Source organism: Pongo pygmaeus, chromosome 1, assembly GCF_028885625.2.
Source record: "Pongo pygmaeus isolate AG05252 chromosome 1, NHGRI_mPonPyg2-v2.0_pri, whole genome shotgun sequence".
NCBI lineage: Eukaryota > Metazoa > Chordata > Mammalia > Primates > Hominidae > Pongo > Pongo pygmaeus.
This window is the reverse complement of record NC_072373.2, coordinates 109,620,492-109,636,826: the sequence shown is the minus strand read 5'-3', so window position 1 is coordinate 109,636,826 and position 16,335 is coordinate 109,620,492. Positions and strand designations below refer to the sequence as shown.

The 16,335-nt window shown below is 37.8% G+C and overlaps 1 protein-coding gene across 2 annotated transcripts in view; it reads right to left on the bottom strand.

Moving 5' to 3' along the window:
- Nucleotides 1-16,335, bottom strand: part of NOTCH2 (notch receptor 2) — a 170,228-nt gene that overhangs the window by 118,566 nt on the left and 35,327 nt on the right. For both annotated transcript variants that reach the window (XM_054454415.2, XM_054454437.2), the window contains exon 2: nucleotides 5,052-5,133. In XM_054454415.2, the coding sequence (XP_054310390.1) occupies nucleotides 5,052-5,133 (82 nt within the window). The remainder of the gene's footprint in view (nucleotides 1-5,051; nucleotides 5,134-16,335) is intronic.

Genomic DNA, 16,335 nt, shown 5'->3' with positions numbered 1-16,335 from the left:
CAATTTTCATCATTAAAAATAATTGCAGAGTAACTTATATCAGACTAACCCTCTTGCTCTGGACAAAATATCAAAGGCACTGGAGAACCACTGAGAGCAGGCATAAACTAGAAGGGATATAAGCCTCAGAAAAAGTGAAGCAAACTATATGAAACCCACATTTACAGTTTTTTTTTTTTTTTATCGTGAAGGTACACCCCAGTTCATGCAGCAGAAGAGGAAGAGTGTGCAAGCAGAAAACGGAAGTCCTGCGATGCTGAGGAGTCAGAGGTATCTGGAGCTGTCACAGCGGCTAGAATATGAGGAGAAAAAATCCTGGAAAAGACAGAACCACAGAGTGGGTAGCTTCAAAGTATGCAAACAACTCTGCTCAAATCCTTAAATAATTCCTGACTATGCATGACCAAGATAAGATTCAGAAACCCAAGAGAAAGTAAGAGCTGGACAGCTGAAAAGACTGAGCAGAAGGCTCTTGGGGCTGGGAGGACAAGTTCTGCCTTAGAGGGGCTTAATGAACACCTCAGGGCTTGGTAGGCCCCTCACACTTTCCACTGAACCCCTAGAACGGTCACATCTTGGGAATAAGAGCCCTATCCCATGACTAAGATTTGTATCATCGGACTAAGGGCAGAACAGAAGTAGGCCCACCCTAACGTGTCCTAAAACCTGGCATCCATAGGATCAAGATGATCTGCCAATCTTGACAAAATTCAACATTCTTTAGTGGGAGATAAACTTTAAAATCTATCACCCACAATGTCCAGCAAATAATGTAAAACTACCATACATGTGTAAAGTAAAGGGAAGTCATACCCATGGTCCAAAGAAGGAGCAGTTGATAGAAACAGAAACACATCCATAGACAACCCAGATGTTAAGAACTAGCAGACAAAGATTTTAACTAACTATAATAAATGTCCTTAAAATACACATTTTGTCAATTACACAAATCATAACCTAACCTACCCCCAGAATCCTAGTGAACTTGAGTGGTCCATGATCTTTAATCAAATTGGGATTTAGAATAGTTTATATTTGAAAGTCCAAAGCAAACAACTTGAAAGTGATTAATGACATCAAATTTAATTATATATTCACACCTCCCAGTAGGACAAGGGAAAGAATAAAATATCTTATCTCTCTGTAGTGAGAGGGCTTTATTATGATTTGACAATAGTTATTTAACAGCAATAATTGAGTTTTATGCAAGATTACACAAGTTCTCCTTATCTGGCATCAAAATCTAATCACAGACTGAGAGGGTACTTAGGCTCCTAACAGTGAGAAAAAACAGTTGAGCTGAGTACAAAACTAATCTTCAAAAGTACTTATCTTCATCTGTCAATGTGATCTTATCAAGGATTTTTATAATTTCTATAAACAATCATTATATTTTAGCTGAATCAGTAGCATTATGCTGTCTAAACAATCAGATTCCTTCTATTTTAAAACACTTTCTACCAGTTACCATCCCACCACTCACCACTCACCCCCACCCTGGCCCTGTAAAAGGAATTTGGCTTAACTTTCTTTTCTTAATCCACTAAGCAATCTCATGAATAAAAAGATAATCACATGCCCTGCATGCCTGATAGAATTTTTATAAACCTTCTAAGTGTTTTAATATTTATTTACTATTTTGTGAAAATAATATTTACTGAACAAGCTAGATCATCTTCTTTCTCCACAGAAAAAAAGGTAAGGTTGGTGAAAATACACTGAAAGCTCTGCTAGGTACACATTATTTTTGCATAAAATTTTGCTTAAAATTCTGTGGAGGCTGGCAAAGCACTGTAGAATGATTGACATGGCTGCCTTGATATTGTTCTTGCTTTTTCTGTGTCCATTTATGTTGACCCTGCCACTCCTAAATATGCTAATATTACTTTTGCTGAGGTAAGGACTCACTCTCTTTATACAAGTTTTGGTGTTCATCTTGGTCTCCCAAAAGGATGGCCTCGCCAAATTTTTTCTTACTCTCTCTCAAGGAGTTCATTTCCCTCAAAACAGGAAAGATATCTGAGGAACATACCCAGAACTGTATCCATAAGCATTCCATCCTATCAACAATTAACAAGTACCCAGGGACAGAATTTAGGCAGCTCCATTTTCTTTTTTTTTTCTTTTTTTTTTTTGGAGACACAGTCTCGCTCTGTCACTCAGGCTGGAGTGCAGTGGTACAATCTTGGCTCACTGCAAGCTCCGCCACCTGGGTTCAGGCCATTCTCCTGCCTCAGCCTCCCGAGTAACTGGGATTACAAGTGCATGCCACCACGCCCAGCTAATTTTTTGTATTTTTAGTAGAGATGGGATTTCACCGTGTTAGCCAGGATGGTCTCCAACCCTGGTTGGAGAGTATGAGACTAGCAGCCCAACAGTCCAACAAAGAACTATTGGACTTCTTCCCAACAGTGACCCTTAGGTGTCCTCTCCTGGTAAGTGCTCAGAGATTAGTATCCCCTAGAAACCTTCTCTCCCCATGTCAGACCAAAAATATATAGGCAAACACTTAGAACTTATTTGAAATTCTCCATATGTAAGTCACCAAGTTGAATGATCTTCAAATAGAACTGATTTGCCTCTCTGTATGGTATTACCATGCTGAATGCTATGTGAAGTAAATAAATTTTTTTTTAATTTTACTTTTAAGTTCTGGGATACATGTGCAGAACGTGCAGGTTTGTTACATAGGTATACATGTGCCATGGTGGTTTGCTGCACCTATCAACCCATTATCCAGGTTTTAAGCCCCACGTGCATTAGGTATTCATCCTAATGCTCTCCCTCCCCTTTCCCCCCACCCCCTGACAGGCCCCAGTGTGTGATGTCCATGTGTTCTCATCGTTCAACTCCCACTTACAAGTGAGAACATGCCGTGTTTGGTTTTCTGTTCCTGTGTTAGTTTGCTGAGAATGATGGCTTCCAGCTTCATCCATGTCCCTGCAAAGGACATGAACTCATTCTTTTTTATGGCTGCATAGTATTCCATCGTGTATACATGCCACATTTTCTTTATCCAGTCTATCACTATTGAGCATTTGGGTTGGTTCCAAGTCTTTCCTACTGTAAATAGTGCTGCCATAAACATACATGTGCATGTGTCCTTATAGTAGAATGATTTATAATCCTTTGGGTATATACTCAGTAATGGGATTGCTGGGCCAAATGGCATTTCTGGTTCTAGATCCTTGAGGAATCGCCACACTGAAATTTTTAAAGGAGAGAACCAGTGTCTTCTTATTTAACATAAATAGATAAGAAACATGTGCGTGATGGTATCTACTTAGCACCTTTTAGTTTAAGAAACACACTGTTGAACAATAACTACACCAGGTACTGTACTAGGCATTAACTATGCAAAAAATGCATAAGACTAAGACCTCACATTCTAGTAGAAGAAACACATCAACAAATGACCATAATGCAATGGGGTTAACTACCACAAGAGTTGCATAACAGAATAAAGCAAGCAACTAAGGCACCAAATGCCACAAAAAGACTAAAGATTTCAGTGGCCTACTCTAAGGTATTAAGTTCCCTCCCTTATTATCTCCGGTTGTATCTCCATTCTTAGAGGAGAAATGCACCACATGTTTTTTTTTCCCCAGCTAGAAAAACTAAATGAGCAGCCCATAATAAGCTACATAAAACCTTTATTTCCAATGTTATCTTTATTCCAATCCAAACAACCTATTGTTAAGCTTTACTGTCATCACAGCTTAAAATATTTTCACTTTAGTGAAGAAAATTATTTCTGACTTGAAAAAAAAATCTTGTTTATAATATTAAAAAACTAAATCCTGGTGTTAGAACAGATCTCACTGGAAAAAAGCTGTAATTACATTTCTGGTAAGAAATAAAAATGTGTTGGATAAACTCACTTAAAATGCTTATTAAGCAAGTACCTCCACCAAAGCAAAGAAGAACTACTCCTCACAAAAGTGAAGGAAAAGAAGAGAAATTTCATATTACCAAATCTTATTTCTGCAGCATCTTCCCTGAAATAAACAGACTGGATACATATTCCTCTCAAAAATTTTCAATTGAGGCAGAAGAAAAAAAATTATTTGCAGGAAACCTAGAAAAGTTATTATGAAATTATCTCACAGCCTTCCTCCAACAAATAAAATGTCTTGGCTAGAGTAGATGGTTGGAGAAAAAGAAAAAAAAAATGCTCTTAAGCCAAGAACTAGCCTACATTTTCCTTCATCCTTACTCTTTTATCCCCATATAATAATACACACCCAAAGCCCCTGCTCCCCCTCAATCTACACATATGCACACATCTTCCTCTCTCACTGTCTCACTTTCAGAATTAGATTTTTTACACTAGAAAAAAATATGAATATAATATTCACATGTACTCGGCCGAATATTAAAGTTGATATCTATTTGGTTTTACTTAAAAACAAGATCATAGGTAACATGTTAAGGGGAGACTCTAAGAGTATGCCTTAATCTGAAAAACACAAGGGAATCTAATATTTTTTTATATATTTTTTTTATTTCTTTTTGAGACGGAGTCTTGCTCTGTCACCCAGGCTAGAGTGCAATGACGTGGTCTCAGCTCACTGCAACCTCCGCCTCCTGGGTTCAAGTCATTCTCTCGCCTCAGCCTCCCGAGGAGCTGGGACTCCAGGCATGCGCCATCACACCCGGCTAATTTTTGTATTTTTAGTAGAGATAGGGTTTCACTATGTTGGCCAAGCTGGTCTTGAACTCCTGACCTCGTGATTCACCCGACTCAACCTCCTAAAGTGCTGGGATTACCAGCATGAGCCACCATGCCCGGTCTACCCCATATACGTTAACTAGCCACTCACTGAAAAGTATTTTTCATAGTGAGAAAGATAACAGTAAGATAGTAAGAAGTTCTTATTAGCCAATTATCTGACATCCACATCCTTCCATCCTCACCCCCAACCAAAATCTGTACCAGGAAAGCTCAAGAATCAGTAACATTCCACAGAAGCATTAAAAATAGAGGAGTAGAATCAAATCTTGTCCAGTGTTCTATCCCAAAAAGAAAATATATGAAGAGAAAAACTTACTTGCAGTATCCTGTGCCATTGTGGTAGGTAACACACATTCCTTCATTTACACAGGGTTCATAGCCATCTCGACACTGCAATGCTAAAAATAAAAACAAATGCACATTAGAAGTAAGTCACTAATCATAACCCTCAGACACCAAAGAAGTGTAATCCAATCCAGATCAGCATTCATTCCCACCTAATCTGGGTTTCTTTTTAGAGTTTTAATCAGTTTTTTATGTTTTGGCTTCTAGCACAGAAGCCCATCCCAAAAGTATCTTCCAACAATAACCACGTTTGTGGTCTTGAATGATGCTCTTACTTCTCTGTGTTTCAATATCTCCAGCTGTTACATCTCCATCTCCCAATTAAAATTAAAGCCATACCATCTACGACATGACACATCATCTTGGGATTTAGATACTTCAGATGAGTATTATAAGGATTCATCAATGAGTGTTTAGGAAAATGCTAGATAAATAATAGATCACCATTATACTGATGAATTACTTAGCCTTCAGGTGAAGTTTTAAAACAGACCACTTCAAGAAGTAATCAGAAACAGCAATAACAGTAATTCAACAAACTAAAATTGAGAGCCTAGTATGCACCAAGCACAAAATTAGGATCCAGAAAAAAGGAGAAATGGAATACATAAATAAACAAATAAACATAATCTCTAGCTTTAAGGGGCCCATAAAAAGATGGGGAGTAGATCATGAATAGAGACTGTAGAGAGAGTATCAAAAGAAATAAAAGAAGGTAATTTTATACATACAGATAAAACAAAAATTCTCAAACTGTTGATTCCCCCATTCCCTTTAAGAGACAATGAAAAGGCACTTTACCATCTGAGGCCCTCCCAAAAACAGACTTTTCAGAAAAAAGAACAAAAACAACAGCAATAGTAGACATTTTCTTTGATTTCAGCCAAGAATGGAAGAAGTCTACCTGAAATCTGCCAATCACGTGCTGGATAATTACAATAACTTGATTGTTTAGCTTTTAGAGTCGAAATTTTCATCACCAAAATACATATCGAGAACCCTAACAACTGGAAAGGTAAGACAGAAAGAAACCTAGTCAAACAATAAATATCAAAATTGAAGCTCATGAACTCTTTCTTGGAAGTTATTAAGATGTCCATCTCTTATGATAGTTAATGTATAAATACCTGAAAGCAAAACTGAGAAGCTCCCCCCTCCAAGTTTCCTCTAACCACATCACTCTATGCATAAATTGTGCAAGATCAGAGACTCTAGGCCTGGCCATCCCTGGCCTCAAAACCAGTAGCCCAGGTGCAAGCTGGATGTCAGAACAACTCCTCCACCAACAATTACTGCATAAAAGCCCAGTATTGTATCCAGTAGTAGAATCATTTGAGAACATGTTTACAGAAAATGCATCCCATCCTTGAAATAATATTTTTAAATGGTAATAATAATAATAATAGGAGCTAACACATAGAACTTACTAAATACCAGGCACTGTCCTAAGTACTTTACATAAATTAGCTAACTAATTCAATCTTCACAACAACCCTTAGAAGTAAATTTCATTATACCCATTCTCAGGTGAGAAAACAGGGAGGATAAGTGGCCTGCCTACTGTCATGCCAGTGAGTTAGAAAGCCAGAGTTTGAATCCAGAGACTCTGCCCTTAACCACCAAGATACACTGCTTCCCACTACCTGAAATTTCTCAGGATTGGCAGGGTGGATATTATTATACCCATTTACCAATAGTAAAGGCCAGACAGAATAAGTGGCCTCTTTATGGGGCATCGCACCACTAGCTGGTGGCAGTGCTGGGCCTAGGACCCAGGTCTCAGTAAAAGTCCAACCCATCTCTATGACAGCTGTTGGGATCACACAAAGAGTCACCAGGCTTCAGGCCCAAACAGGCAAATTCAGGAAGAGGGTCATCTTGTTGTCCATATCCCACTTCCCTGTAAGGCTCAAATGCTCCCTCTTCCCACACTGATAAGCCCAATGCAACAACTATAATTAAAACAGTTAATGTCAGGTTATTTCCTCCATACCAAAGTTCTCAAACTGATCTTTTCATTCTCTTTAGACATTTTTATTAGTTTCAGTGAGAACTTCCGGGGCTTTTTCTATTTACTTTTTTTCTTTAAATAAAATAATAAATAAATAAAACCCTCACAGTAGGAAAGGAATGTCCTGTAGGCACAGAAAAAGCTGTAGCTCTGTCCCCCTGTAGGAATCCTGGTACAGTGGAGGGACTCAGGAGACCTGAAATCCTGTCTGTACCCCTAACTGCAAGCAAAGCACAACTTCATGGGGGCTCAATTTCCCTACCTGTAAACCAAGCTGAGAGTGAACTAAATGTCCCTGAAGGTTCCCTGTGATCCACCAGTGACAGCTCCCTCTTTATAAGTACATGAATGGCATGCCCAATGCCTGAAGAAACCTGGAGTACATAACGACCCAGCCACCCATGACTCAGAATGCCGTGGGTGCAAAAATCACAGCCTGTTCCTATTAAGTGTCCTGACAAATCATTACAGTGACAGGTTCAGAGAAATACAAACAACCCAAAGTCAATATGTAGCAATCAATCTAGCAAAGAACTTTACAGCCTAGCCTTAGTGAACCAATCAAACTCAGGGACTGAAAAGAAGGTGGGCTTAACAGGCTAATAATTAATGCCACTTGGCTGATGTGTGGGATCATGCTACCTTGAACTTTAACATTTACTGAGCCACGGTTCTCAAACTTTAGCAAGCATTGGAATCACTTGGAGGGCTTTTTAAAAGAGTGTTGGACTCGACCCCCACAATTTCTGACTAAGTCCGTAGGGAGCCTGGGAATCTGCATTCCTAACAAATTCCCAGGTGATGTTGATACCACAGGTCTGAGGAACCACACACTGACTATGACTATATGAACGCTTGAGTGTCCACTTTTAAAAATACTCAAAAGCTATATAATATAGAGGTCTTAGATGATTTAGACGATAACATATTGCCTGAATAAACAGGATGTGGAGAAATGGAACCCTTCTACTCTGTTAATGGGAATGTAAATTAGTACAACCATTGTGAAAAACAGTGCAGATGTTCCTCAAAAAACTAAAAATAGAATCACCACATGATCTGGTAATCCCACTGCTGCGTATTTACCCCAAATATTTTAAATCAGTTTATTGAAAAGATGTCTGTACACCCATACCAAGTTATGGAAGTGTCCATCAACAGATGAATGGATAAATAAAAGGTGGTAGATAGGCCGGGCACAGTGGCTCACGCCTATAATCCCAGCACTTTGGGCGGCTGAGGCGGGTGGATCACGAGGTCAGGAGTTCAAGACCAGCCTGGCCAAGATGATGAAACCCCATCTCTACTAAAAGTACAAAAATTACAGCGCGCCAGTAATCCCAGCTACTCAGGAGGCTGAGGCAGGAGAATCACTTGAACCTGGGGGGCGGAGGTTGCAGTGAGCCAAGATCGCGCCACTGCACTCCAGCCTGAGTGACAGAGCAAGACTCCGTCTCAAAAAAAAAAAAAACAGTGTGGTAGATATATACAATGGAATACTATTCAACTATTCAACCTTTAGAAATAAATCTTGTCATTTGAGACAACATGGATAGAATTGGAGAACATTATGCTAAGTGAAATAAGGCACAGAAAGACAAATACAGCATGTTCTCACTTATATGTAGAATTGAAAACCATCAAAATCATAGAAGCAGAAAGGAGCATGGTGGTTACGGAAGCTACGGGCCCGATGGTCAATGCATACAAAAAACTAAAGCTAGACAAGAAGAATTTTTTTTATATATTTGAGATATATTGTATAGTGTGGTGAATATAGTTAATAATAGGGTATTGTACATTTCAAAATTGCTGAGAGTAAATTTCAAAAAATGTTAAATATTTGAGATGAAGGATACACTATCTTTTAATTGTTCTACATTGTATTAGCAAATTATAACATCACTTTGTACCCTATAAATGTATACAACTATAAATTGACAATTCTAATTTTTAAAAAAGAAAAATAATCTTGAGACTCGTGGCTTTACTCAGGAGCAAAAATGAATACTATAATTATCTTCCATACAAAGAGAAATTAAAACTTTGATAACCTGAAGCCATGAAAGTGAGGCCGGGAAAGACCTTATTTCAAAATTCAATTTACTTTTTTCCAATGTAAAACACTTAAATTTAACAATAAAATTGAAGGCAGCTTCATGCTTATAAAGTAAAAAAAGAAACATTAAATCATACCATAGAGAATTGATGCTTAAACTGATGCTTTAATAGACTCCAAGAAACTAGTCACTCACAAAGAGTCACACTTAACCCCAATTTTCATGTCAATAAATACTCGCTGGCTGAAATAAATCTTATTTACTGTGTATGTATCTGCTGTTTGTGCAGGCCCTTCTCTACTCCACCAAAAAAAAAAAAAAAAGGCAAAAAGAAGTAGTAGATTTCAATCTCATCACTCCATCATTTGGCAATATAATACAAAAATCTAGAAGCCAATTTCCAATTTTCATACACTTTCAGTGCAGTGCATTTGGGAACTAGCTATCTAATATTCAGAACATATTTAGACAGCATCTACTATTGGCAGGCACAGGCCCTGATGTCAGGGATACCGTAGTATACAGAATAAACTCCCTGTCCTCAGGAACCTTATATCTATAAGAGAAAGGTGGCTAAAAAATTAATAAAATAATTTTGGACAGTAATAAGTGATAAGTTCCATTGGAAACAAAACCCAGTAACGTATAAAAAGCAATCATGAAGGCTGGGGGTGCAGGAGCGTACCTCAGATAGTGTCTAGGAAAGGCCTCCCTGAGGAGGTATGCTTTGAGCTACAACGTACAAGTGTCATGAAGATATGAGGGAAAAGCACCCCAGGCAGAGGAAACGGCAAGTGTAAAAGCCTTGAAGTGGGAATTAGACTGGTATTCCAGGTTCATATGGCTAGAGGTTATTAAGCAAGGACAGAGGCCACAGAGGCAGGCTGGGGTTAGATCACAGGAGCCCATGATAAGGATCACAGCTCTAAGTAGGACAGTAAACTACTCAGCTGTTTTAAATAAGAAAAATGACACAGATTTATGTTTGAAAAAAATCAAGATTATGAAATGGTCCAGTGAGTAAAAAGGTTTTTCTTTTCTTTCTTATACAAGCTTATTCAAGTCATCCCTTTTCAGACTAGACTGAAGACATCCATTTTCTCAGCTCCCCAAAATGGCAATGATTTTATTCTAACAGCATCTAACCTTCCAGAAGCACTACTTGTAACATGTTGCCCCACTACTTTCTAACCTACAATGGCTGTCAGTTCTTACTTAGTTCTCAGAACTTAGCCTCAGTTTGGCTCTCCTAAGAACCAGTTGGGAGGTCTGTGCAGTACCTTCACACAGTACCAAGTCTGGCACTTTTTCTTCCAAGGACAAGCCATTTCTTACTTTAACCAGTCTAGGCTCCCATGCTGGCCTTCCAGATCAGAGCTTACCTTATCTGCCCAGTATTACTCCCCACCACTTCCACTGCATTCTCTGCTCAGTTTATGCCCTCTTTCTGGAACAGATCGTCATTGAACTCAGTTCCATTCCTCCATGCATGTCTGTGCTTCCTCTGATTTCTGCCTTCCTCATTACTATCTAAATTCTACCCATTCCTTCAAGGCCCAGTTCACCTCTTGCCTCACCCAGAAAGCTTCCCCTGGAGGGTTCTGGTCCTCACAGGGCCACCACCCCTTATCCTTGTAACACTCATGACTCTCAATTCAGCACTACATGGTCTTCTAGCTCTCTGTTTTTTCACTTTTAAGTTCCTGGGATACAGAAAACATTTCTTCTTTTCTGAGTATTTGAAGCAATGCAGTTAAGCAGTTGAAAGCACGGATGCAGAAATCAGATGAATCTGGGTTTGAATACTAGCTCCACCATTGACTATCTCTGTATCTTCTTTGTGCTTGATATAGTTTGGCTATTTTGTCCCTTCCAAATCTCATGTTGAAATGTAATCCCCAATGTTGAAGGTGGGGCCTACTGGGAGGTGTTTAGGTTATGGGGGCAGATCTCTCATGAATAGCTTGGTGCCCACTCACAGTAATGAGTGAGTTCTCGCTACCATGTGAGCTGGTTGTTTAAAAGAGACTGACATCTCTCTTGCTATGTTACATACCTGCTTCCTCTTCACCTTCAGCCATGAAAGTTTTTTGGGCCCTCACCAGAAGCAGATGTTGGCTCTAAACTTCTTGTACAATCTGCAAAGCTATTAGCCAAATAAACCTCTTTTCTTTATAAATTATTCAGCCCCAGGTATTCCTTTAGAGCAATGCAAAACAGACTAACATACTTCTTTTAAAAAAGTATAGCACTGAAGGCATAAGGAGAAGTGATCCACTAAAGGTAAAATAAACAATAAATGTGAGCAAAAACTCAATTTTAATACAGTTCCACTAATATTTGTTGAGCAACTACTGTGAGCATTGTCCCCTACTAGGCACTGCATGAAAATTAAGCACAAATAAAACAATCTCTGTCCTCATGGTCCTTACAATCTAATGAGAAGTTGTGAATAGGAGCAGAGAGAATGTGATCTACCCAAATGACTCTAAGATAAATACAAACAAAATAAAAATTGCCAATATATACCCTTGGCATACCCTCTTAATACCAATCTCAGAATCAAAAAGAACTTTTAAGAAATACAATATGAACCCTTGATGTTTAGCACTAACTGTAACTCAATCCAGACAAGGGTCTTTTATTTATTCAGGTTTATCAGCCCCAACTGTACATAAAAACTGCAAACAACAGAATAAGCTGCCATTGATTTTAACCAGTTTCAGCGCCTCAGAAATTTATTCATTTAAGGATAAGGCTAAGGCATCCAGACTTGATGGAATCTTCCTTAAAATTTCCTCTAGGCATTTACCTAGGTTTTCCAATGCTTTTCAATATCATACCAGCTACACATCACTGGCTTAAAAGCCTCCCTTTGTTTTAGGAATCTCTAACATGAGTAATTAAGTCTGTACTTCAGCCAGTGTAATCTGAGCAGCCTTCAATGTGTTTTACTTGTTGCATTAACATGTAATCATTTTAAACTGGCATTACTTGTTGCTTTGTAGCCTCTTCAAATAAGCCTCTGTCGTCTATCTCACATGATTTTTTTCATATCCTCCTCCCTATCTGCAGTGTGGTATCTGTGCTTAGATCCACTGCTCGCTCAATCAGAAGATATTTTAATGTCTTGGCTGTCTGAGGCTCCTAAAATACATGAAGAGGAGTTATACAGGCTCTTTTAACTTTTTCTTCAACGTTTATGCAAATTTCAAGTAGCAATATTTGAGAGATGAAGTCTGAGTTTACGCCCTAGGATCTTGGCTGTGGTTGGCTGCTGTTGATTCTGGCACATGGCCTCTGCAAGAGGCTCAGTAAAATGAACAAAGCAAAGTTTTCTAAAATGACTGCCTGCATTATTACCAAAAATAGGAGAATTGAGGGCAGACGAGGAGACATCAGGGATTTGCAATAATTCTCATAGCACCCTGCAATTTCAAACAAAACTTTCTCTAAATTTTTTATTCCATTGTTTGGGATCAAGCCATGAAAAAAAAATCCAAACAAACAGAAGAAGTGCGGAAGCTTCAAATCCCAAGTGGTACATTTAAATAAAAACGAAGTGGAGAAACATCTGTCTTCCTCCTTGAAATTTGTCTTGATTAAAAGGAAAAACAAAACAAAACAAAAAAAGCAATAAGAGATACATCAATTTTGTTTTCCTAATAGTGTTCCAACGATTTATGTGCTCTTTACAGATATTATCATATAGAAAATGTGTTTTCTACCTAAGAGATGCTAGTATCAGATCCAGAAATTAAGAACTCGGCTATAGGGTCATAGCAAATTATTACTGCTTTTCAAAAACTGAAAATATACCTTAAGAAAATATAATCAACGATAACAACTTATAAATGAATATTTTTTATATTACTAATAGAATTTTCATACTATAAAAAATCATTCCAGTTAGCTGATAAATCTAGAATAATTTTTGGTTTTAAAAATTCCAATTTTGTTGTATTTTATAATATTGAACTCATTGCAAAAAAAAATTCATCAGTGTTTGCTGTGCTATATTGAAATCTACTATACACTGTGTGGTTTTTTCTTTTATTTTTCTCTTATTAAAGACTTCAGAAAAAATTTCAATTTATGCATGGGTTAAATTTCAATACCTGGATTTTGGAGATGAGACTAATGCATTCAGCTCTTCTACATGAAATTTAAGGTTTGAAAAATCCACAAATACTTACAAATCAGAATGTAGCCAATTTGCTAATAATGATCACCTCTATACCCATGTACATTCTTTTACCTGAAAAATATTTTACCTCCTTTTCCTTTTTCTCTATCTTGCTAAATTCCTACTATATTTCAAATCACAGATAAAGCATTATTTTCCTGAAGAAGCTCTCAGAGACCCACTGATATAGATGTTCCTCTTCTGTGCTCCCACTTTATCCTAGGTAGATGTATTCTAAGTGCTGGCTCACTCATCTCTCTCTCTTCCACTTCTATGCAAATTCCATAGAGGCAGTAACCACAATTGGCTCCTCTTTATAGACCTGGGACCTAAGAAGGTGCCTGGACCACAGCAGGTACTCAATACTCAATAAGATATTCAATAAACTAAATATCTATAATTAAGACAAAACCTATGAATAAACCTAACCTTCAGCTTGTATGTTTATGTGTGGAATTTCACTTTGTGTAACAAATTAGAAAAGTAAAATAAGAAAGAAAAAAAATGCTGCAAATTTCCAGGCCTTTAACAAGGATGAAAAGTTGAGAAAGTAGAATTGTACTTTTCTAATCTTTGCAAAACTAAAACAGTTTTGAAAGTTCCTTTCTTACCATTTGTTTGAATGAAGATACACTCTCCACTCTTAGACTCCTATAAATCTTAAGCCATGTGTATTATGGTAAACACTAGCTGAAATAGGTTGAATGGAAGCCAAAATAATTTACATCTAAATGAAAAACATAGAACACAGAGTAATAAAAAAATTCCAACTGAATGGGAAAATTCATTGTATAGTATTATCTTCCCCATGAGTAGGTTCACTAATACACATCGGCAGAACAATAAGCACAACGAGATCCAAATGACATTGACCAACATGATCACAGAGTTTACATGTCCAAAAGGTTCAGGATCTCAGTGTAATAAAATCCAACAGAGAGGAAGAAGCTGTATCATACCTAGAAGTTTATTCTCTACAAAAAGTGCTACATATTTGTGTGCTGCTTAGTGGTCAAAAAAGGTGAATATGAAGTGTTATTCCATGTCTTCTCTTATATCTTGTATTATCTGTTCTGTTGCACTATCTGTATTTGTACTATTATCAAGACAAATTTTGCCTGTCACCAATTTCCTGTGCTTTTAGTAAACCCTCCCTTTTTAAAGCTTTTTTTTTTTTTGAGACGGAGTCTCGCTCTGTCGCCCAGGCTGGAGTGCAGTGGCGCGATCTCAGCTCACTGCAAGCTCCTCTTCCTGGGTTCACGCCATTCTCCTGCTGGTCTGGATCTCCTGACCTCGTGATGCTGGGATTACAGGCGTGAGCCACCGTGCCCGGCCTTAAAGCTTTCTAAAGATTATTTTGTTAAGTACAGCTTAGTTTTTTTAAGTCCTTAATTTTAAGTACATGCTTTTAAGTACACTTGCTGGAAAAAAATTTATAAATATATATAATCTTCTTGCTATACACCCAAAAGAAACAACATATTCTTTTAGCTTAAATTGTTCAGGACACTTTTTAAATGGAGTACACAATTTCTCGTGTTTGTTAATTTAGAGGTAGACACCCAAACAGAATGAATAACAAAATTATGTTAAAAATGAAAATGGAAAAACCTAAGATTGCTACATATTATTATATAAAATCATGGATACTTCCTAAAACAAAATAGGGAAAATCCAAAGAACAACCTCAGATTTCCCTACATGCATCCTTCCTCACAGCCTTTTTAAAACATCCTTGGGTGGTAGCAATGAAGGCTACTCACAAGGATGGGGACAGAGGTCATCAGGGATACCATAATCAATGTACTGTGCAAAAATAGTGCAGAGGAGATTGGTCAGTCCTACATAAAGTCCAACTACATGTATGGCTAACTATTCTCAAGTCAGCGTTCGCAGAAGCTAAGGTCCTAACATTTGGATTATTTTTGTATTATTATCTGGATCAAATAATATGCCTTCAGCCAAAATCAAACTCTGTTCACCTGTGAATAGTATTCCTGTACTCAAATTCCTGTACACATCACTGAGAATTGTCTAAACCCAAGTGCCTCAAAAGGTCCTAAACCCTTGACTCATAGCCAGGATATTCCTTTTTTTTTAATTATTATTATTATACTTTAAGTTTTAGGGTACATGTGTACAATGTGCAGGTTTGTTACATATGTATACATGTGCCATGTTGGTGTGCTGCACCCATTAACTTGTCATTTAACATTAGGTTCTAATAAGCTCAGAAACTAGCACTGTGAGGGATATATCTAAATATGCAGATTATAAATGCCTATCACTGCCATTTCCAGAGAATACACCTGAGGCCAAAAACCTTGGAACAGAGGAAAGCAGATAATAGAAAAATATCAAATCTTTATTAAATACCAAAGGGAGAAGAAAACATAAAATATAGCCCTAAACAGCCAGGCGCAGTGGCTCATGTCTGTAATCCCAGCACTTTGGGAGGCCAAGGTGGGCGGATCACGAGGTCAGGAGATCGAGACCATCCTGGCTAACATGGTGAAACCCCGTCTCTACTAAAAATACAAAAAAAAATTAGCTGGGCGTGGTGGCGGGTGCCTGTAGTCCCAGCTACTCAGGAGTCTGAGGCAGGAGAATGGCATGAACCCAGGAGGCGGAGCTTGCAGTGAGCCGAGATTGCGCCACTGCACTCCAGCCTGGGCGACAAAGCGAGACTCTATCTAAAAAAAATATATATATATATATATCCCTGAACTTCAATTTTTATTTATTTTATTCTCCCTTGCTTTGTTTCTTCAGACATACAACTATGTCCCACATCAACACAACCTGGGCCTCCTGGTCAACAGAAAAAAATAATAATGTTTACTTAAAGATATTTGATGAGGAGCTGATAATCTCAATGTCCAAATCAGTTCCTCTTAAAAACGCCAGTCCTCCAACTCCATCAGCCTTTTGATTACTCATATTCTTTCTTTATTGTAAATGCAAGCAAGAATTTATCTTCAAGACTACTCAGATTTCT